This window comes from Bombina bombina, chromosome 3, assembly GCF_027579735.1.
Source record: "Bombina bombina isolate aBomBom1 chromosome 3, aBomBom1.pri, whole genome shotgun sequence".
Lineage (NCBI taxonomy): Eukaryota > Metazoa > Chordata > Amphibia > Anura > Bombinatoridae > Bombina > Bombina bombina.
In genome coordinates, this window is record NC_069501.1 from 1,154,011,953 (window position 1) to 1,154,035,721 (window position 23,769).

Sequence of the window (23,769 nt, forward strand, 5' to 3'; positions counted from 1 at the left end):
TCTAAATCTAGGCCTTAGTTAGGGACCAGGCTATTTTTACATTTCTGCGGTGTTTGTGTTTTAGCTGTAATTTTCCTCTTACTCATTTACTGTACCACACACATTGTATACCGTTTTTCTCGCCATTAAATGAACTTTCTAAAGATAACATTATTTTCATCATATCGTATAATTTATTATAAAATATGATGAAAAAATGGAAAATTAACCAATACCCAATGTTTACATGTTCTTTGCTTTTTTTGCAAGTTATAGGGCAATAGGTACAAGTAGCACTTTGCTATTTCCAAACCATCCCCCCCCCCCCCCTCCAAATTAGCGATAGTTACATTGTAACACCGATATCTGTCAGGAATCCCTGAATAACCCTTCACATGTATAAAAAATTTTTTAGTAGACAACCCAAAGTATTGATCAAGGCCCATTTTGGTATATTTCATGCCACCATTTTACCGCCAAATACAATCAAATAAAAAAAAAAAATTTCACTAACACTTTTTAGGTTTCTCACTGAAATTTATTTACAAACAGCTTGTGCAATTATGACACAAATGGTTATAAATGCTTCTTTGGGATCCCCTTTGTTCAGAAATAGCAGACATATATGGCTTTGGCATTACTTTTTGGTAATTAGAAGGCCGCTAAATGCCTCTGCGCACCACACTTGTATTATGCCCAGCAGTGAAGGGGCTAATAAGGCAGCTTCTAGGGTTAATTTTAGCTTTAGTGTAGAGATCAGCCTCTCACCTGACACATCCCACCCTGATCCCGCACTGACCCCTCTCAAACAGCTCTCTTCCCTCCCCCACATCACAATTGTCACCTCCATCTTAAGTACTGTCAGAAAGTCTGCCAGTACTAAAATAAACGGCATTTAAAAAATAAATAAAAAAATTATATTTTATTCTGCAATGTTGGATCCCCCCTTAGCCCCTAACCTCCCTGACTCCCCCAAATAGCTCTCTAACCCTCCCCCCTCTACCTATATGCCGCCATCTTGGGTACTGGCAGCTGTCTGCCAGTACCCAGTTAACTGATTTTTTTTTTTTTTTTTTTTTTTTTAAATATCTTTAATTATAAACTCAAGTAAGGTTATAACAGTGAATCACATCCTTCATTATGTTTCAAATCGCACACAGTTGAAGATCTTTAGCAGTGGTCTTACAATGTGATAATGAGAACATGGCAAGGGTCTAACCTCTGAATAAAACCCCACTCAAGCTTTTTTTTTTTTCTTTTATCATAAACAATCCGGGAAGGGCAGGGAGGGGGTGGGTGAACCATCTGATTGACTGCAGTATTCATCTTCCATCATACCGCTAGACACTCCAGTGCGGTTTATAATATCAGTCTGTACCAGTGGATCTTTAGGGTCTATTAATTTGGAAGAAAGGGGGGGAGAGGGAAACTTAAGCAACAAGCTTATAATAAATATTTCCAACTTACTCTCTGAAACTAGCAATGGAGTAAATAGTACCATCCCTGTTGGCTTGGAACGAGACACGCGGTCCGCCCCTGCGACATTTGAGTAATCCTGCCGTCTACTATGGAGTGTAAGTGTGTATAGGGAGAGGACAGGTCTACAGGACCCTGAACAGTGGCAAAATGTATTGGGTGTATCAAATGAGGGAATCTATGAAGATGACTTCCCTGTTGTGAGCCATTTACCCTTAAACTGTTCTGTCATAAAGTAAGTGCTGTTGGAGAAGGGAGATAGTAATTGTGCTTGCCCGGTGACTGGTAAAGTCAAGAGATACGGTTCCCATTTTGTCATGAAAGATTTAATTTGTCTGTCTAGATCTCCCTTGAGATCTGCTTGTTCTATAAGCAATTGTGTGTGTATGAGTCTTGTGAATTGCATTGTGGATGGTGGTATATTGGTTATCCATTGTTTTAATATTAGCTTTCTAGCTATCAGTATGGCTGTGTTCAGAAACCTGTTGTAGGGGTCCCCTTGTGTATGGCCTTTGAGAAAGAAGGTGTCTTGAACCGATAATGTCATTTGTTTACCACAACACTTCTGAAACCAATAATGTATTTTGGGACAGGCCCAGAATAAGTGTGTGATGTCTGGTTTAAGGTATTTGTCCGTTGCATCTGGGACCCATTTGGATTGTAACTTGGGGGATGATGTAACTTAGGTGCAAAAATTTAAGGTGAATCTCTCTGTAATCCATTGCCACAGTGCATTGGGTTGCTAATTTGAAACTGTCTTCTAGTATGTTCTTGTTAATGTCTATGTCTGTTCTTAGTCTCCACCTATCCCTCAGTTGTTGCAGGGTCTCAGTCGTTTTGGATGACATGATTGCATTGTATATGTGAGAGATGGCGTGTACTCCCTGTTTTTTTTTTTTTGTAGTCAGTGAACAAATGATATCAATTGGTGTTTTGGCTGTACAGCTAAGACCTTCCGTCAACAACTTGCGTGTATAGTGTGTGATTGGAGGTATGCAAAGGTGCTGTGTTTTAGGTAGATTGAACCTTTCCTGCAGTTGCGTTGCCTGGATAGGTTTGTCAGTTAAGGGATCTATCAGTTGTGAAACTGCACTTAATCCTCTCTCTTCCCACATGGCAAATATGCGTGTGGTCATACCCAGGAGAAAAGTGGGATTGCCTCGAAGGGGGAGGTGTTTAGTAATTTTATGAGGAAGCTTCCACGATCCACACAGTCTTACCCATGCCCGAAGTGGATCCCTAAATAGTATGTTATCTTTGATGTAAGGGGGAAGTTATTGTATGGGAGCATGTGGTAGGAAAGCTAAGTGTAGTGGATGGACTAATGTCTTTTTCTAGGTGTTCGTCATTGAAGATTGATGTGCACGCTAACCACTCAAACACTATCTTCGCTAGTGTGGCCCAGTTATACCATTCCACATTCGGGAGCTTCAAACCTCCCTTGTCTGTTGGGAAGGCTAATTTGAGTCTGCTAATTCTATGTTTCCTAGAGTTCCATGCAAATTTGCTGAAGACCCTCGTAATAGTGTTCAGGTCTGACTTTGTTAGTAAGAGGGGGAGTAGTTACAGGGGATATAATAATTTAGGCATGGCTATCATTTTTATCAGGCTTATTCGACCCGACAATGATATAGGCAGCTTGGTCCAGCTATTCAGGAGTGAGCAGATTTGTACAGTCACAGGAGGGAAATTCAATTTGTAGATCAGGTTTGGATTTGTGTGCAGGCAAATTCCTAAGTATTTAAAGTAACCATCTGTGACCCTAAGTGTTGTTTGTAGCTTTGAAGGTTGCAGAGGCGACTTGAGGTATGTCAGTTCCGATTTGTCTAGATTTACTTTATATCCCAAGATTTTTCCAAACCGCTGAACGGCAGCAACAAGGATGAGAATGTTGTCTATTGGGTTTGCTATGTACAGAAGTAGGTTGTTTGCTTATAACGACAGGTGTAACGAGTGGGTCCATATGGTTATTGGTTCTAGTTTGTTCCGAATGAAGATGGCTAGGGGTTCTATGGCTATATTGAACAGAAGGGGCAAAAGGGGGGCATCCTTGTCTGGTACCTCGCTCTAAGGATATTGGGGAAGAAATCTCTTTGTTTACCAGTATTGAGGTTCGCGGATTCAAATAAAGCGTTTGGATAGCATTGAGGAAGTCCCCTGTGATACCGAATTTGCTTAGTGAGGTTATAAGGTGATCCCATTCCACCCTATCAAATGCTTTTTATGCGTCAAGGGAGATCAGGCATGCCTCCGGAAGTGTGTTAGCTTCATTTTGGGTTTTTCGTATATTAGTGACCGATGAACGCTGTTTTATGAATCCCGTTTGATCCCTGTGAATAATTGTGCCCAGTACATCAGCCAATCTATTTGCTAGCACAGCGGCGAAAAGCTTGTATTCATTATTCAAAAGTGATATGGGTCTATAAGAGGATGGAAGCGTTGGGTCCCTTTCTGGTTTTAGAATTAGACACGTGTGGTGGTGTGGCCGTTCCATTGTGGTATGCCATGAAGGTTTGGGCTAAAAGTGGACTAATCTCGTTTATCAGTAATTTATAGTATTCTATTGGAAGTTTGTCAGGTCCTGGGGCTTTACCTAATTTTGCTGCTTTAATGACTCTCTGAACTTCTGCTGTGTGAATTGGGGCATTTAAGGTGTCCAGTTTGTCAGTGGTAAGGGTAGGTGTGTCTAACTGGGCCCAGAATTCCTCTCTATCGGTCTCGTTTGTTGGCTGTTTAGTGTAGAGCTTGGTGTAGAACCGTAAGACTTCCTCTGTGATTGTTTTGTTATCTGAGTGGGCTACCCCATGTGTTTGTATGGAGGGAATCAAAGGCTTGGGGGTGATTAATTTGACCATGTTAGGGAGCATTTTCCCTGTCTTATTACCATACCTATAGAAGCGTCCCTTTCTATGGTTTTGGAATAGGTATTCTTGTTGGTGTAGAGCGTCATCCCTAAGCTTTTTCTTTTCATAATAAGTGTCTCTGTTTCTCGGGGAAGGCTGTGACAGATACTGGTTATATGCGGCTGTTACCTCTGCATTATGTTCAGTCTCTATCTTTTTCCATTTGGTGTTGTAATGGGCAGTAAAACTGGGGATTTGACCTCTCATGACTGCCTTATAGGCCCCCCAGAAGATGCCCGGACTGTGCAGCTGCTGCTCATTGAACCTATGATATTCTAGCCATTGCATTTTGATGTGGTTCCTAAACTCTAGGTTATGGTATAAGTAAGTGGGAAATCTCCACTGCCTTTGGGACGATGTGTGGGGTCGTCGAGATATCTGTAACCAGATAGGTGCATGATCTGATATCGTTATGTCGGTGACGTCTGTATGTAAAGTCTGTGTATGCAGTTGAAGAGAGCATAAGAAATAATCAATGCGAGACAGAGACCCATGCGTTTTTGATGCGCAAGTGAAGTCTCTCCTGGTCGGGTGGCGTAATCGCCAGATGTCAATTAGACTAAGTGATTTTTTAAAGGAAGTGACTATTTCAGTTTCTCTATTTCTTCTTTTAGCATAGAATTTCTCTTGCCGTTTCGTCTGTGAATCTACTCTACGATCTAGCGGTAAATCTTGTGCTAAGTTATAGTCTCCCCCGATTATGATAGGGTTGTCGGCATAAAGGATTAAACTACTCTGGAGGGTATGCCAGAATTGTGGTTGGAGTTGGTTTGGCCCATATATATTGCATATAGTGTATTTTTGCTCAGCAAAGGATAAAATGGCTATAATGTATCTGCCTGTGGAGTCTATTCTGACTGGGGTGAGTTGGACTGGCAGTCCTTTCTTTACTAAGATAGCTACTCCTCTCTTACATCCTTCAGTAGGAGTGTAAAAGATCTGGCCCACCCAACTAATTTTTAATTTTTCATGCTCTTTCTCCGTAAGGTGTGTCTCTTGTAGGAGAGCAATGTCTGCGTGCAGACGCATAAGATGTTGTAATATAGTACTTCGTTTAGCCGTGAAGTGATGCCCCCCACATTCCAGGACAACTATCTTAAGGGAGTGTGTCATGGATATAATGGGAAAGGGATATGTTTGCTAGTTCATGTTCTGTGTGGGTGTTATGTAGTATTCTATGCTGTCTCACGTTATAGAGGTTTGATGCGTAATGTGTGTCTGGCATCTCCCAGGGTGTCTGAGGTATAGGTGTACGGAAGTATTGTTTTGTGTATGTGGTGCTAGTAATTTACAGTTTACAAGATCCTTTGGCTTAAGAAGCATCCGATTAGCTGCTGTCGACAATTTGGGCGGAATCCGGGCGTCTCTCCCGCGATCTAGTAACGGAAAGACATGGTGCTATAAGTTTTTTTTTTTTTTTTTTTTTTTTTTTGTCATACCTTGTGGTTTCGAGATATATCCTGAAAAAACATTTTTAGGTATAATACATGGATTGGTGAACATGACAATGGCAGAAGACGAGGGCGAACCGCCAAGGTGGACGACATTAGAAGGACAACAATGAGACAGCTTACAATTAGGAAACGATAGAGTGAGTTCATCGTTCTGAGGTACATATTTAGCTTTTTGAGGCTATTGTCTGGCAAATAAACTATACCCCAAATTGTGCTATATGAGTTGGGGTACGCAACAATAGATGACTGCAGGGGTAGTTAAATGCCAGGGCAACTCCCCAGTGTGAACAACATTAAAATGGTAACAGTAAAACAAGTTACAACAATAAAACATAGAAACAAATACTCAGTTCTGAGGCAAAGCTTTGGTCCCTTAGGACTAGTACAGAAGAAGTGGAATCTATAAGACTCATGGAAGTCTAGCTGTGTGATGTTTTCTGTCTTCAGCCCTTTCCATTCAAACTTTCAGAGTCTAAGAACTCCTGCAGCTGCAGGGGATTGAGAAAAAAATTCGGCCTTCAGATGTCATCAGTCTCATTCTAGCTGGGTAAAGAAGTGAGGCCTGTCGTCCCATGGAGTGCAGTTTAGAGCAAAGTGGGGCGAATTCCTTTCTTTTCCTGGTGACTTCTGCCGAGAAATCTTGAAAAATGAGGAGCTTGTGACTCTCGTACAACAGCTCAGACTTGGATCTGTAAGCCTTTAAGACCGCCATCTTCTCTTGATATCTAAGCAGCTTGAAAATTACTTGTCTCGGCCTCTGATTTGGCTTGGCAGGTAGAGATTCTATCCCTATTCTGTGTGCCCTCTCCACGTCCAAAGGCATCGTGTCCTGATCCATTTGCAGGAGTTTAGGCAAGGTGTAAGCGGTGAACTCCAGTAAGTCCTTGTTTTTGACTGCTTCTGGGACTCCTACAATCCTAAGATTGTTGCAGCGAGAATGATTTTCAAGATCGTCCAACTTGACTTGTAGCGCCACATTATGGCGTTCTAGTCTCCGTATGGTGATGGTGGATGTTTGTGTGTCCTCCACATCCGATATCCATTGCTCTGCATGTTGCAGCCTTGTAGAATATTGTCTGATTTCGGTATTGAGTGTCTATACCCGCCTGGAGCTCTTCCATTTTGGGCAAGAAAAAGGCTTTCAAATCTTGTATTAGACCCTGTGGTGAATCGTGTTCAGTTTCTCGTGCAGCACGAGAGGGAGGGTCCGGCTGTATGTCTGAGGCATGCTTCTGCCTCCTGTCTGCCGGTTTATGTTTGCCAGCCATGATAGGAATAGCCTGGGTGGTTGAGACCTTTAAAATATTTATCTACTTTCATATGGGGGTAGTGGGGGATGCCCATGCTTTTATAGCTTTTAACAGTTAAGAGATATGGTTTGCGTGTGTACTCCTGGAATATTTGCCTCCATTATTTGATTGTCCGGTTGTGGGGGTATGTTTATAGTTATAGGGCTACTTGGATCTGTGCTTATTTGTGCAGGGCTTTCTAGGATACATTTGATACCTGTTTACAACTGCTTTGTAGTAGCTTTCTGCTAGGATCTAGACACGCTATATAACTCCTGGTACTTCCCAGCTTATAAAGTACCCTTTTAGATTCTTGAATGTCAGAGAGTCTTTTATTCAGATGCGAGGATTAGCTCCCTATCAGGATCGCTGTTAGTCACTCTCTCTTATTCTCACTAACCCCCTCCTGTTGATCCGGTGCTGACAGCTCCACAAGCCCTCCCAGGGGCTCTGTTTTCCCCAGTGGACTTGAGCAGCCTTCTGTGAGAATCGGTGTGCTAGGCAGATGAGGCTCTTACAGATTTCTCTTTTTCTGCAGCTGGATGGTCCGGTATTGGATTGTGCTTGCAGTCAGAAGCGCTGCAATCCAATATGGCCTACTGAATTATTTTTAATATTTTAATAGCTGCCCCCCTCCCAGAACCCTTTCCCTTTCAACATTTATTTCCCTCTCCCTCCTTCCTATACATTTGATTGAATGTCAATGTAGCATGCGCACTCCCGCACAATTGAGGGACACAGGAAGCGGCAAGCGATGGGCCGTCTCCCTGCAATGGCTCCCACCCACCAATGATCGGCACCATCGCTGGCCGATACAGAGTGGCTCTCTCTGCATCGGTCGGTAAAAAAGGGTATTGCAGTGATGCCTCACTATCGGCATCACTGAAATACCTTGAAAGCGGCTGGAAGCGATCACGATCGCTTCCACCTCTTGAAACCCCAGAGGATGTGTCGGGCACATCCTTGGTCCTTAACTGACACTTTTTGTAGGACGTGCCTGACACATCCTTGGTTGTTAAGGGGTTAAAAAGGGACAGTCTACACCAACATTTTAATTTTTTTTAAATATAGATAACACCTTTACTAACCATTCCCCAGCTTTGCACAACCAAAGTTATATTAATATACTTTAGAACATTTAAGCCTCTAAATTTCTGCCTGTTTCTAAGCCACTACAGACAGTCTTTTATCACATACTTTTTATTATTAGCTTTTCACAAGAAGAGACTGCTAATTCGTGTGTACCATATAGATAACATTAAGCTCTCTTCCATGGAGTTTTGCAGGACACAGCGCTAATTGGCTAAAATGTAAGTCAGTAGATAATAAATAAATAAATAGTCATGTGATCAGGGGGCTGGCAAAAGAGGCGTAGATACAAGGTAATCACAGAGGTAAAAAGTATATTAATTAATATAACCATGTTGGCAGGGCAAAACTGGGGAATGGGTAATTAACGGGATTATCTATATTTTTAAATAATAAACATTTTGGAGTATATTGTCCCTTTAATTTTTAAAGGGCCATTATAGTAATAAAATGGTCTAATTCGTTAGAGGGTGTAAATTTTATCATTAGCAGTGCTGCAAAGCTATGTGTTTAACCCCCACAAATCGGTTAAACACATATCTAAAGTACTGCCCGGGCTCATGCAGAGCACTACTGATCCTGAGTAGAAACTGCCACTGATCTAATCAGAGGCACTAGTCAGTAATACAGAAATTGCTGGCTCTAATGGATTAGATTGCTTAATTGTAAAAGTAAACACCTTGAAATTTGAGTATACTATGCTTAGTTATGTGTAATAAAAAAAATTTTTTTTTGCCTTTTTCCAGTAATGTAGCTCAGAAAATTGTGGCTTTTCTAATTCTCGGAAATGGAAATGCACACTGCAGATGTTTAAAAGATAACCCTGCTGCATATCTGTCCCAAATTGGCTTTAACCGATAAGAAATGTAAAACGATGCATTTTATACTACCATAGTGTGGATGTGGCTAGCCTTGTCAACTGCAGACTTATCTCTGGATTGGCTTTTCCAAATGTGGTGAATGGAGTTTGGCTTTTGAAAAACATTTGCAGCAAACAAGATGTTAATTTGTTTTAAAAATGTTTAGACTTTCCTTGCTATAAAACATATCAGCTAGCAGACATTAACATATCAGCTAGCAGGTGTTAACTGTCCCTTTTATTCTCTTAAAAAGTTGTGGTCTATAATCAGTTGTCTCCTTGTTTCCCAGGTATGTTTTGAAGACTCTTGCTCTCGGCCAGGTGCTCTCTCTCTTTATCTGTGGCACTGCAGTGACCAGCCAATACCTAGCAGATGTCTATAAGGTGGACACTCCAATGCTACAAAGCTTTATTAACTACTGTCTGCTATTTTTGGTGTACACGACATGGCTGGCATTTAGAACAGGTAAGCAGTTATCAATTCTCTTTCTCGTCAACCATTTTTTTTCTTTCTTTCTGCTTTGCAAAGATTTTAACATACAGTACTTCACCCCATAATTTTAATTTTGTTTAGTAGAATTACTTACAAAATTATAAGTAAATAGACAGATTTTGGAAGATACACTTTAAAAGGAAACCTAAAGCAACCTTGTAATTACAAGATTTTTCTGCAGTCCTGCAATAAATTAACATACTAGGTGAGTGTGAAAATGTTTAGAATGCATTGACATCCTATTTACTGCTGTTGTGTTTCAATAAGCAAACTCCACCACTTATCTACTAAAACTGTTGTTGTAAAACCTGATTTGCAAGGTTTGGAGTCAGCCCCCACATCTGACAGCAAGAGGATAGTTTTTTTTTGTTTTTTAAATCACAATGTTACATTTGTCTTTTTTTCCCAGGAGAAAATGGTCTAATATATATCTTAAAAAAAAAATGGTGGAAATACATATTCCTGGGAATTGCCGATGTGGAAGCAAACTATGCCATAGTTAAAGCTTACCAGTATACATCCATTACTAGTGTGCAGGTGAGTCATTTTTAACTGGATTGAGTGGCATCAGTCTGTCCTGAGCTATACTCTCTGCCAAAAAAATAGCAAATGTAAAGTAGTTTTAAAGGGACATGAAACCCAAAAATGTTCTTTCATGATTCAGATAGAGCATACAAATTTAAACAACATTCAAATTTACTTCTATTATATAATTTGCTTCATTCTTTAGGTATCCTTTTGTTGAAGAAATAGCAATGCCCATGTGTGAACCAATCACATGAGGCATCTATGTGCAGCCACCAATCAGCAGCTACTGGGTCTATTTTGATATGCTTTTCAACAAAGCATATCAAGAGAATGAAGCAAATTAGATAATTGAAGTAAAATGGAAAGTTGTTTAAAATTATATGTTCTTTTTAAATCCTGAAAGAAAATATGTGAGTTGCATGTCCCTTTAAGCTGCAGTTGTGCTGGTAACTTACGCTTTTTTATTTTTACTGTTTTTTTGTTTTTTTTTGTCACCTGGCCTTTCATTCATTTTAAAGTGCCACTATAGTGCAAAAATTACATGCTCTGATTCATTTTATTTTAAAGCTATTGACCCTGTAGGTCTATGTGTTTTAACTTCTTCATATGTGTTAAACACAAAGATAAAGCACAACTCAGGAGCTGCAGAGAACTGCTTGTCCCGAGTGGAAAAGGCCAGAGAGCCGATCATCAGCAATAGTGACTTAACCAAGTAAATTGCCCCTTTACTGTGTTTGTCCTCACAAACTAACTGCCTTGATTGGAACTGAAACGTGTAACTGAAATTTCAGCAGCAAGATCATCTATCTCTCTTGTGATATCTGCACACATAACTAATGTGACACTACTGAAAAGTACATAATAAATATGTATACGCTAAACACCTTGTAATTGCATTCTGTTGTGTTGCTATAGAGTCTGCAGCTGATAAGGCTCGTCCTGATCATAATGTTACTATAAAGTACATTGTTTTATAGTTAAACTGCTGAAGCCAATTAGGGACAGATATGTGGTGGGGTTAGCCTTGGGAAGTCACCACAATGCATTTCCAGTTCTGAGAATTATAAAATTCACAATTTTCAGAGCTAAAGGGACAAAAAAATTAAATTAAAATATATTACCAAGTTGTTTTACTAAGCTTAACTAAACATTTAATATAGCAATCTCAAGGTGTGATGTAAAATGTACTATAACTAGACCATTTCTTTGCTATTGCTTTCTGTGCAGTATCTGTTTCTTTCTAATGACACAGTGAGTCCATAGATCATCTAATTACTATTGGGAATATCACTCCTGACCAGCAGGAGGCTGCAAAGAGCACCACAGCAAAGCTGTTAAATATCACCTCCCTTCCCTCTAACGCCAGTCATTCTCTTTGCCTACGTTAGAGCAAGGAAGTGGTAAAGTTTAGGTGTTTGAAAGAAGATTCTTCTAGCAAGATTTTATTGTTTTTAAGCAGTTCAAGATTGTTCTGCTTTGTCCTAGGGTGTAGCCGTAATCCATATCAGTCTCTTCAGTAGAGCAGTGGTGGCTTTTAAGCAATGGGAACTTGTGGGGTACAATCCTCACTGCGCCTCCCATGTATTTAATGCTGCCCTAACTTTGCAAGCCTGAGAAAGATTACTCAGTCTTTGTTTTCTTCCACAGGTCCATGTGAGAGAAATGGCCTCTCAAACCTAGTGAGCTTCTTTGCTGCCTGGCAGAAGTCTAAGATAAGTGCTGACTTTATTTTTTTCTGAAAACGCATATACAGCAAGAAAGATGGCACTTTAAAATATGTTTATGGGACAAGAGACATTCTATTGCTAGGGGGATCATTATATTATTGGCAGTATTAGCAGGCACTGGGGACAAGGAGACTTATGGCTCAATAGTTGGTGTTTTTATTGTTATTTTACTCCCGAGAATAGAATACATTTAGCTGACCGGGAGGTTAATTTTGTAAAGCCCACGATGGGCGGGGTTAGCTGAGGCGGCAATTTCTTTTGCGTGCCTTTTTCCTTATACTCTTCCTGTGTTCCGGAGCGGAGATAGCTTCGTTGCAGTTGAAAGACAGTGCTACGGTTACCGGACTGCATTTTCAGTATAGAGAGGTTGAGTCCGGATTATCTAATTGAACTTTCACTCCGTTATCAGTAAGGCAGGTAAGCACCTCAGCAAGGATAAAGCTGAGGTGTAGAGGTTGTCTGTAGTGTTTTGCATGACTGTTTATTATTTTCTTGCAGAAAAATAAAGAACTTTCGTTTTAAAATTTAAAGGAACAGTAACTTTTTTTTTTTTTTTTTTTGTGGGGTAATTTCTAAATAATATATCAGTTTATCTGTTTGGTTTATTTGTGAATAAAGATGGACCAAGAGGCCCTGCAGGATGTTACATGTTCTTTATGTTTTGATGCTAACGTGGAACCACCAATCCCTTTTGGTTCCTCATGTATTGAGAGAACTTTACATTACAGGGATAAAAAAAAAATTTTTGAGCCAATATTGTCTAAGGCGGATGCTGTTCAGGAGTCTTCTGACAATGCTCAAGATATTCTGCAGCTTTCTCCTCAAGTGTCCCAAAATTTATTGTCCACACATGCAGTGCCCTGCGCTTCCTCTCTTACTCCGGGAGTTACGTTGCATGACATTGCTTGTCACATGTCCTCTGCGGTATCTGATGCGTTGTCCCATGCTGCAAGGAAAATGCAAGAGGAAGTGTAAAGAATCAGTGAGTAAGGTTTCTGACACAGTCGTGGCTATCTCGAATGTTCCCTCCCAGAAATATGAGGAGGAGGATACTTTGGTAGCATCTGAGGGTGAAAACTCAGACTCAGACAGTGTAATTCCTTCTTCTGATACTGAAGTTGTATCCTTCAGGTTTAAGCTGGAACACCTCCGTTTGTTACTTAAGGAGGTTTTGGCTACCGTGGATGACTCCAACACTACTTTTGTAGTTAATCCTAAGAAGTCTAGTAAACTTAACAAATATTTTGATGTACCTTCCATGGTGGAGGTTTTTCCTGTACCATACCGAGCTACAGAGATTATTGCTAGGGAATAAGAGAGAGACCGGGTATCCCTTTTTCTCCATCCCCTATTTTTAAGAAGATGTTTCCTATAGCAGACTCTATCAAGGAATCTTGGCAGACGGTCCCTAAGGTAGAAGGGGCAATCTCCACTTTAGCTAAGAGGACCATTATTCCCATAGAGGATAGTTGTTCCATACATCTTTTTGAGAGGGGTTGCTCAAAAAGATGTATGTACACCAGGGTTTACAATGGCAACCTGCGGTGTGTATTGCTACCGTCACTAGTGCGGCAGCATACTGGTTTGATGCGTTGTCTGATTCTATTAGGACAGACACTCCCCTTGAAGAGATCCAGGATAGGATCAAGGCCCTTTAGTTAGCCTATTCCTTTATTACGGATGCTTCCCTACAAGTTATTAAGCAGGGTTTTCCCGTACTGGCTCACAGAGCTTTATGGTTAAAATCCTGGTCTGCAGATGTGTCATCTAAATCTAAGCTTCTGGTGATTCCTTACAAGGGTAAGACCTTGTTTGGGCCGGGATTGGCGGAAATTATTTCTGACATTACGGGAGAAAAGGGTCATTTCCTCCCTCAGGATAAGAGGAATAAGCAGAAGGGACGTCAGAGTAATTTTCGTTCCTTTTGAAACTTCAAGGGTAAGCCCCCCTCTCCCTCTACCAAGCAGGAACAGTCCAAGCCTTCCTGGGGGCCCAACCAGTCTTAGAACAAGGGAAAGCAATCTTAAGAAGCCCGCAATTGACTCAAAGTCAGCATGAAGGAACTGCCCCCGATCCGGGACCGGATCTTGTTGGGGGCAGACTGACTTTCTTTGCTCAGGCTTTGGTTCGGGATGTTCCGGATCCCTGGGCGGTGGACATCATGTCCCAGGGATACAAACTAGAGTTCAATACCTTTCCTCCCAGGGGCAGGTTTCTACTCAAGATTATCTGTAGACCAGATAAAAAGAGAGGCATTCTTACATTGTGTTCGGGACCTTTCCGACCTGGGGGTTATAGTTCCTCTTCCAATGCAGGAACAGGGTCTAGGATTTTACTCCAATCTGTTTGTGGTTCCCAAGAAAGATGGAACTTTCATACCAATTTTAGATCTCAAAAGTCTAAACAAATTCCTCAGAGTACCTTCCTTCAAGATGGAAACTATTTGTTCCATTCTTCCCTTGGTTCAAGAGGGTCAATTTATGACAACGGTAGATTTAAAGGACGCGTACCTGCATGTTCCCATCCACAGGGATCATCACAAGTTTCTGAGGTTTGCATTTCTAGACAAACACTTCCAGTTTGTGGCTCTTCCATTCGGTCTTGCCACAGCTCCCAGAATTTTTTCAAAGGTTCTGGGATCCCTGTTGGTGGTGCTCCGGTTGCGGGGCATTGCAGTGGCGCCTTATCTGGACGACATTCTGGTTCAGGCACCAACTTTTCAGCAAGCAAAAACCCACACAGAGATGTTGTTATCCTTACTACGATCTCACGGATGGAAGGTGAATTTGGAAAAGAGTTCCTTAACTCCAGCTACAAGGGTAGTGTTCTTGGGAACTATAATAGATTCCTTATCTATGAAATCAGAAGTCAGGAAATCAAAGATTTTCGATTCTTGTATGGCGCTTCAGTCCTCTCCTCGGCCATCAGTGGCTCAATGTATGGAGGTAATCGGTCTGATGGTAGCTGCCATGGACATCATTGCGTTCGCCCGTTTCCACCTCAGACCTCTGCAGTTATGCATGCTCGGGCAGTGGAACGGAGATTATGCGGATCTCTCTCCTCGATTTACATCTGGATCAGGAGACAAGGGATTCTCTTCTTTAGTGGTTGTCTCGGGAACATCTCTCCCAGGGAACCTGCTTCCGCAGACCCACCTGGGTGATTGTGACAACGGATGCCAGCCTACTGGGATGGGGAGCAGTCTGAGGCTCTCTAAAGGCTCAGGAGACATGGACTTGGAAGGAGTCTGTTCTACCCATAAACATTCTGGAGCCAAGAGCAATCTTCAATGCTCTTCAGGCCTGGCCTCAGTTAGCCTCGGCCCAGTTTATCAGGTTCCAGTCGGACAATATAACTTCAGTGGCTTACATCAACCATCAGGGGGGAACTCTGAGTTCCTTGGCCATGACAGAAGTTGCCAAGATAATTCAGTGGGCGGAGACCCACAAGTGCTGTCTGTCTGCGATCCACATTCCAGGGGTGGACAACTGGGAAGCGGACAAACTTTTCACCCGGGGGAGTGGGAACTCCATTCGGAAGTGTTTCCAGCTTGATTCTCAAATGGGGACAGCCGGAACTGGATCTCATGGCATTTCGGCAGAATGCCAAGCTCCCAAGATACGTGTCGAGATCGAGGGATCCTCAGGCTGTACTGATAGATGCTCTGGCGGTCCCTTGGAATTTCCGTCTCGCATATCTATTTCCTCCATCTCTCTCCTTCCTCGGGTCATTGCTCGAATCAAACAGGAGAGGGCGTCGGTGATCCTCAATGCATCGGCATGGCCTTGCAGGATCTGGTACACGGATCTAGTGGAGATGTCATCTCTCCCTTCTTGGAGTCTTCCACTAAGGAAGGATCTTCTACCCAAATCTAGTTTCTCTGAAGCTGACTGCTTGGAGATTGAACGCTTAATTGTATCTAAGCGTGGGTTTTCTGAGTCGGTCATTGAGACCATGATTCAGGCGCGTAGGCCTGTTACCAGGAAAATTTACTATAAGATATGGCGTAAATATCTGTATTGGTGTGAATCCAGAGGCTACTCTTGGAGTAGAGTTCGTATTCCTAGAATTTTGTCCTTTCTCCAAGATGGTTTGGAGAAGGGTTTATCGGCAAGTTCCTTAAAGGGTCATATATTTGCCTTGTCTATTTTTGTTACATAAACGTCTGGCGGATGTACCAGGCGTGCAATCGTTTTGTCAGGCCTTGGTCAGAATCAGGCCTGTGTTTAAACCGGTTACTCATCCCTGGAGTCTTAACCTTGTTCTTAAGGTTCTTCAGCAGGCTCCGTTTGAGCCTATGCATTACTTAGATATTAAATTATCTTGGAAGGTTTTGTTTCTTGTTGCTATTTCATCTGCTCGTAGAGTTTCAGAGCTCTCGGCTTTACAGTATGAGTCTCCTTACCTTATTTTTCATTCGGATAAGGTAGTTTTGCGTACTAAGTTAAGGTTTCAGATCGGAACATTAATCAGGAGTTTGTTGTTCCTTATTTATGTCCTAATCCTTCTTCTCATAAGGAATGTCTGCTGCACAACCTAGACGTGGTGTGTGCATTGAAATTCTTTTTTACAGGCGACTAAGGATTTTCGTCAGTCTTCTGCTCTGTTTGTGGTTTTCTCTGGGAAACGTAAGGGGCAGAAAGCTTCGGCTACTTCTCTTTCTTTGTGGCTGAAGAGTATCATTCGCTTGGCTTATGAAACTGCTGGACAGTAGCTTCCTGAGAGATTTACGGCTCATTCTACGAGGGCTGTTTCTTCTTCCTAGGCATTCAAAAATGAAGCTTCTGTGGAACAGATTTGCAAGGCTGCAACTTGGTCCTCTCTTCACACTTTTTCTAAATTCTATAAATTTGATACCTTTGCCTCGGCTGAGGCGTCTTTTGGGAGAAAGATTCTTCAAGCAGTGGTGCCTTCTGTTTAGGTTCCCTGTCTTGTCCCTCATCTGTGTCCTCTAGCTTGGGTATTTATTCCCAATAGTAATTAGATGATCCGTGGAGTCACTGTCATTAGAAAGAAAACAAAATTTATGCTTACCTGATAAATTGATTTATTTCTTGACACAGTGAATCCACGACCCGCCCTGTTTTTAAGACAGGTTTTTTTGTTATATTATAAACCTCAGGCACCTCTGCACCTTGTTGCTTCCTTTCTCTCCTTTACTTCGGTCGAATGACTGGGGTTGGAGGGAAGGGAGGTGATATTGAACAGCTTTGCTGTGGTGCTCTTTGCCGCCTCCTGCTGGGCAGGAGTGATATTCCCAATATTAATGAGATGATCTGTGGACTCACCGTGTCAAGAAAGAAATACATTTATCAGGTAAGCATAAATTTCGGTTTTTATCCAGTACAAATTGTCTGTGTGGCAACTAGATAACCTTGAAATAAACTTGACTTCCTATGTAGCACATAACATTACAACATTGTAATGAAAGACTGCTACTTTGCGATGGATAAAAATACACCACATCAGTATTTTCATCATTGATCAAAATAATTTTTATGTTTTGGAAGCGGCTGCTTTATTCTCCTCCAATAACACCTTCACAGTTTTATTTTACACCTGCCATAACCTGATTCTTTATCTTTTTGGCCCATTGTGTAGCTTCTGGACTGTGTTGGAATCCCTGTATTGATGGCTCTTTCTTGGTTTATTCTTCGCTCGAGATTCAGATTGATCCATTACATTGCTGTTGTGGTTTCTCTGTTGGGAGTTGGGGCTATGGTTGGCGCTGACATATTGGCTGGAAGAGAGGCAGGCACAGGTAACGAATTGTCCAGTTTGGTATTGTTTGTTGGTTGAACTCTGGGAAGTGCTCATGGAATGTTAAGATATCGCTAACCAGGTGTTTCCCAAATCTTTCTTTAAGAAATTGCTTTGTGCATTAGAGGTTTATTCAGAACCAGCTGTTTCTGTATCATTCTGTTTAGCTAATTTGTCTTCAGCTGGAAGCTTAGGGGTGGGGCATAGCTGGGCTTGGCAGCTAGGAGCTGGGGAAACCACTCATATGGCTGTGATTTTGGTGGCCCCTGGTCTTACTTGGGCAAACTGGGAATGCAGCACGTTTAACAGAGCTCACCGAATACAGGATTGTTGGGAACTCTGCTATAGAAGAGTTCTGCATACTCCTGATTTGCACATGTTCTTTTTGTATACAAGGGCATTGGTATATTTAAAAAACAAAACAAAACAAAAAAAAAACAACAACAAAAACGGGAGCTTGTAGATCTAAGAATTTATGCGCATAGATTTGTTTTTACTGTAATATATTATAGCAATGAACCTTTTTTTCTGAATTTTAACTTGAATATTTCTTAAAGGGATGTTGTACACTAGATTTTTCTTTGCACAAATGTTTTGTAAATGATTCATTTATATAGCTCATCTGGGGGTGTATTTATATAAATCTATAGTTTTTCTTATTTTTAAATAACATTGTGGTGCTTCTCAGGCTCCTAACTAACCAAGCCCCAAAGTTTTATATGTATACAGACTTCAAATTGCTTCTGTTTGTATAATGGGTCTATGCCTATGCAGGGGAGGGGGGGTTCTGCTATCAGCCCCTTTCAGTGGCTGTCCCAGGCTAATCTCATAAACTGATAAATTGGGAGCTTCTAAGTAATTTATTATATATATATATATATATATATATATATATATATATATATATATATATATATATATATATATATATATATATATATATTTCTCTTGTTAAGTGTAGTCAGTCCACGGGTCATCCATTACTTATGGAATATATCTCTTCCTAACAGGAAGCTGCAAGAGGATCACCCAGCAGAGCTTGCTACATAGCTCCTCCCCTCACATGTCATATTCAGTCATTCTCTTGCAGCCTAACTAGATAGGTCGCTGTGAGAGGTCTGTGGTGTTTTTTAACTTAGTTTATTTCTACAATCAAAAGTTTGTCATTTTAAATGGCACCGGAGTGTGCTGTTTATTCTCAGGCAGCATTAGAAGAAGAATCTGCCTGCGTTTTCTATGATCTTAGCAGACGTAACTAAGATCCACTGGCTGTTCTCATCTGAGGAGTGAGGTAACTTCAGAGAAGGGGAATAGCATGCAGGGCCCCCCTGCAAATGAGGTATGTGCAGTAATTATTTTTCTGAGGAATGGAATTGACTGAGAAAATACTGCTGATACCAATGTAAAGTAAGTTCAGCCTTAAATGCAGTGATAGCGACTGGTATTAGGCTGATGAGTGTGTGTACACTGAATGTATTTTTCTAAGGAATGGAATTGACTCTGAAAATACTGTTAATATTGAAATAATGTATGAGCCTTAACTGCAGTAAAAGCGACTGGTAGCAGGCTTATTAATAACAATTCATAACTTTTCAAATGTATGTTTAAAACGTTTACTGGCATGTTAATCGTTTTTTCTGAGGTACTTGTTGATAAAACTTATTGGGACATGATTTTTACCACATGGCCATCTTTGTTTTCTGCATAGAAACAGTTTTCTGAGCTTCCCCACTGTTGTAATATGAGTGGGAGGGGCCTATTTTAGCGCTTTTTTGCGCAGTAAAAATTCAGTCACAATCTGTCTACTTCATCCTCCATGATCCAGATCGTCTCTAGAGAGCTCAGGGGTCTTCAAAATTCATTTTGAGGGAGGTAATCAGTCACAGCAGACCTGTGACAGTGTGTTTGACTGTGATAAAAACGTTAATTATTAAATTGTTAATCCGTTTTTGGGTATTAAGGGGTTAATCATCCATTTGCTGGTGGGTGCAATCCTTTGCTAACTTAATACATTTACTGTGAAAAATTGGTTGCTATAACTATTTTGGTTCATTGTTATTTCAACTGTGACAGCTTTTTGTGCTTCTTAAAGGCACAGTAGCGTTTTTTATATTGCTTGTAAATTTATTTAGAAAAGTATTTCCAAGCTTGCTAGTCTCATTGCTAGTCTGTTTAAACATGTCTGACACAGATGAATCTCTTTGTTCACTATGTTTAAAGGCCAATGTGGAGCCCAATAGAAATTTATGTACTAATTGCATTGATGCTACTTTAAATAAAAGTCAATCTTTACATGTAAATAAATTATCACCAGACAACGAGGGGGAAGTTATGCCGACTAACTCTCCTCACGTATCAGTACCTTCGCCTCCCGCTCAGGAGGTGCGTGATTTTGTGGCGCCAAGTACATCAGGGAGGCCCTTACAAATCACTTTGCAAGACATGGCTACTGTTATGACAGAAGTATTATCTAAATTGCCAGAATTAAGAGGCAAGCGCGATAGCTCTGGGTTAAGGACAGAGCGCGCGGATGAGGTGAGAGCCATGTCAGATACTGCGTCACAGTTTGCAGAACGTGAAGACGGAGAGCTTCATTCTGTGGGTGACGGATCTGATCCAGGGAGACTGGATTCAGAGATTTCTAATTTTAAATTTAAGCTTGAGAACCTCCGCATATTGCTAGGGGAGGTATTAGCGGCTCTGAATGATTGTAACACGGTTGCAATTCCAGAAAAATTATGTAGGTTGGATAGATACTATGCGGTACCGGTGTGTACTGACGTGTTACCTAAAAGGCTTACAGAGATTATTAGGAAGGAGTGGGATAGACCTGGTGTGCCCTTTTCCCCTCCTCCCATATTTAGGAAAATGTTTCCTATAGACGCCACCACATGAGACTTATGGCAGACGGTCCCTAAGGAGGAGGGAGCAGTTTCTACTTTAGCTAAGCGTACCACTATCCCGGTGGAGGATAGTTGTGCCTTTTCAGATCCAATGGATAAGAAATTAGAGGGTTACCTTAAGAAAATGTTTGTTCAACAAGGTTTTATCTTACAGCCCCTTGCATGCATTGCGCCTGTCACTGCTGCGGCGGCATTCTGGTTTGAGTCTCTGGAAGAGGCCATTCGCACAACCCCATTGGATGAAATTATGAACAAGCTTAAAGCACTTAAGCTAGCTAACGCATTTGTTTCTGATGCCGTCGTACATTTAACCAAACTTACGGCTAAGAACTCCGGATTCGCCATCCAAGCGCGCAGAGCGCTATGGCTTAAATCCTGGTCAGCTGACGTGACTTCTAAATCTAAATTGCTTAATATTCCTTTCAAAGGGCAGACCTTATTCGGGCCCGGCTTGAAAGAAATTATAGCTGACATTACGGGAGGTAAGGGCCATGCTCTACCTCAGGACAGGGCCAAATCAAAGGCCAAACAGTCTAATTTTCGTGCCTTTCGTAACTTCAAGGCTGGAGCAGCATCAACTTCCTCCGCTCCAAAACAGGAAGGAGCTGTTGCTCCTTACAGGCAGGGCTGGAAAGTTAACCAGTCCTGGAACAAGGGCAAGCAGGCCAAGAAACCTGCTGCTGCCCCCAAGACAGCATGAAGAGAGGGCCCCCTATCCGGAAACGGATCTAGTGGGGGGCAGACTTTCTCTCTTCGCCCAGGCTTGGGCAAGAGATGTCCAGGATCCCTGGGCGTTGGAGATCATATCTCAGGGATATCTCCTGGACTTCAAAACTTCTCCTCCTCCACGAGGGAGATTTCATCTTTCAAGGTTATCAGCAAACCAAATAAAGAAAGAGGCGTTTCTACGCTGTGTACAAGACCTTTTACTAATGGGGGTGATCCACCCAGTTTCGCGGACGGAACACGGGCGGGGATTCTATTCAAATCTATTTGTGGTTCCCAAGAAAGAGGGAACCTTCAGACCAATCTTGGACTTAAAAATCCTAAACAAATTTCTAAGAGTTCCATCATTCAAAATGGAAACTATTCGAACCATCCTTCCCATGATCCAAGAGGGTCAGTACATGACCACAGTGGATTTAAAGGATGCCTACCTTCACATACCGATTCACAAGGATCATTATCGGTACCTAAGATTTGCTTTCCTAGACAGGCATTACCAGTTTGTAGCTCTTCCCTTCGGATTAGCTACGGCTCCAAGAATCTTTACAAAAGTTCTGGGCTCACTTCTGGCGGTACTAAGACCGCGAGGCATAGCGGTGACTCCGTACCTAGACGACATTCTGATACAAGCGTCAAGTTTTCAAACTGCCAAGTCTCATACAGAGATAGTTCTGGCATTTCTGAGGTCGCATGGGTGGAAGGTGAACGTGGAAAAGAGTTCTCTATTACCACTTACAAGAGTTCCCTTTCTAGGGACTCTTATAGATTCTGTAGAGATGAAAATTTACCTGACAGAGGCCAGGTTATCAAAACTTCTAAATGCTTGCTGTGTCCTTCATTCCATTCCACACCCGTCAGTAGCTCAGTGCATGGAAGTAATCGGCTTAATGGTAGCGGCAATGGACATAGTACCATTTGCACGCCTGCATCTCAGACCGCTGCAATTGTGCATGCTAAGTCAGTGGAACGGGGATTACTCAGATTTGTCCCCCCTACTAAGTCTGGATCAAGAGACCAGAGATTCTCTTCTATGGTGGCTCTCTCGGCCACATCTGTCCAAGGGGATGACCTTTCGCAGGCCAGATTGGACGATTGTAACAACAGACGCCAGCCTTCTAGGCTGGGGCGCAGTCTGGAACTCCCTGAAAGCTCAGGGATTATGGACTCAGGAGGAGAAACTCCTCCCAATAAATATTCTGGAATTAAGAGCAATATTCAATGCTCTCCTAGCTTGGCCTCAGCAACTCTGAGGTTCATCAGATTTCAGTCGGACAACATCACGACTGTGGCTTACATCAACCATCAAGGGGGAACCAGAAGTTCCCTAGCGATGTTGGAAGTCTCAAAGATAATTCGCTGGGCAGAGTCTCACTCTTGCCACCTGTCAGCGATTTACATCCCAGGCGTAGAGAACTGGGAGGCGGATTTTCTAAGTCGCCAGACTTTTCATCCGGGGGAGTGGGAACTTCATCCGGAGGTCTTTGCTCAACTGATTCTTCGTTGGGGCAAACCAGATCTGGATCTCATGGCGTCTCGCCAGAACGCCAAGCTTCCTTGTTACGGATCCAGGTCCAGGGACCCGGGAGCGGTGCTGATAGATGCTCTGACAGCCCCTTGGGTCTTCAACATGGCTTATGTGTTTCCACCATTCCCGATGCTTCCTCGTTTGATTGCCAAGATCAAACAGGAGAGAGCTTCGGTGATTCTGATAGCGCCTGCGTGGCCACGCAGGACCTGGTATGCAGACCTAGTGGACATGTCGTCCTGTCCACCGTGGTCTCTACCTCTGAGACAGGACCTTCTAATTCAGGGTCCTTTCAAACATCCAAATCTAATTTCTCTGAGGCTGACTGCATGGAGATTGAACGCTTGATTCTATCAAAGCGTGGCTTCTCGGAGTCGGTTATTGATACCTTAATACAGGCTAGGAAGCCTGTTACCAGAAAAATTTACCATAAGATATGACGTAAATATTTATATTGGTGCGAATCCAAGAGTTACTCATGGAGTAAGGTTAGGATTCCTAGGATATTGTCCTTTCTACAATAGGGTTTAGAAAAGGGCTTATCTGCTAGTTCGTTAAAGGGACAGATTTCTGCTCTGTCTATTCTTCTACACAAACGTCTGGCAGAAGTTCCAGACGTTCAGGTTTTTTGTCAGGCTTTAACTAGGATTAAGCCTGTGTTTAAGACTGTTGCTCCGCCGTGGAGCTTAAACTTAGTTCTTAATGTTCTTCAAGGCGTTCCATTTGAACCCCTTCATTCCATTGATATCAAGCTGTTATCCTGGAATGTTTTGTTTTTGATGGCTATTTCCTCGGCTCGAAGAGTCTCTGAGTTATCTGCCTTACATTGTGATTCTCCTCATCTGATTTTTCATTCAGACAAGGTAGTTCTGCGTACTAAACCTGGGTTCTTACCTAAGGTAGTTACTAACAGGAATATCAATCAAGAGAATGTTGTTCCATCACTGTGTCCTAACCCTTCTTCAAAGAAGGAACGACTTTTGCATAATTTGGACGTAGTCCGTGCCCTGAAGTTCTATTTGCAGGCAACTAAAGATTTTCGTCAAACTTCTTCCCTG

General features: G+C 41.9%; 1 protein-coding gene across 2 annotated transcripts in view; it reads left to right on the forward strand.

The window, feature by feature from the left end:
• SLC35F2 (solute carrier family 35 member F2) overlaps positions 1-23,769 on the forward strand; it is a 101,340-nt gene that overhangs the window by 43,704 nt on the left and 33,867 nt on the right. For both annotated transcript variants that reach the window (XM_053708554.1, XM_053708553.1), the window contains exons 2-4: positions 9,340-9,515; positions 9,952-10,079; positions 17,399-17,558. In XM_053708554.1, the coding sequence (XP_053564529.1) occupies positions 9,446-9,515; positions 9,952-10,079; positions 17,399-17,558 (358 nt within the window). In that variant the 5' untranslated portion in view covers positions 9,340-9,445. The remainder of the gene's footprint in view (positions 1-9,339; positions 9,516-9,951; positions 10,080-17,398; positions 17,559-23,769) is intronic.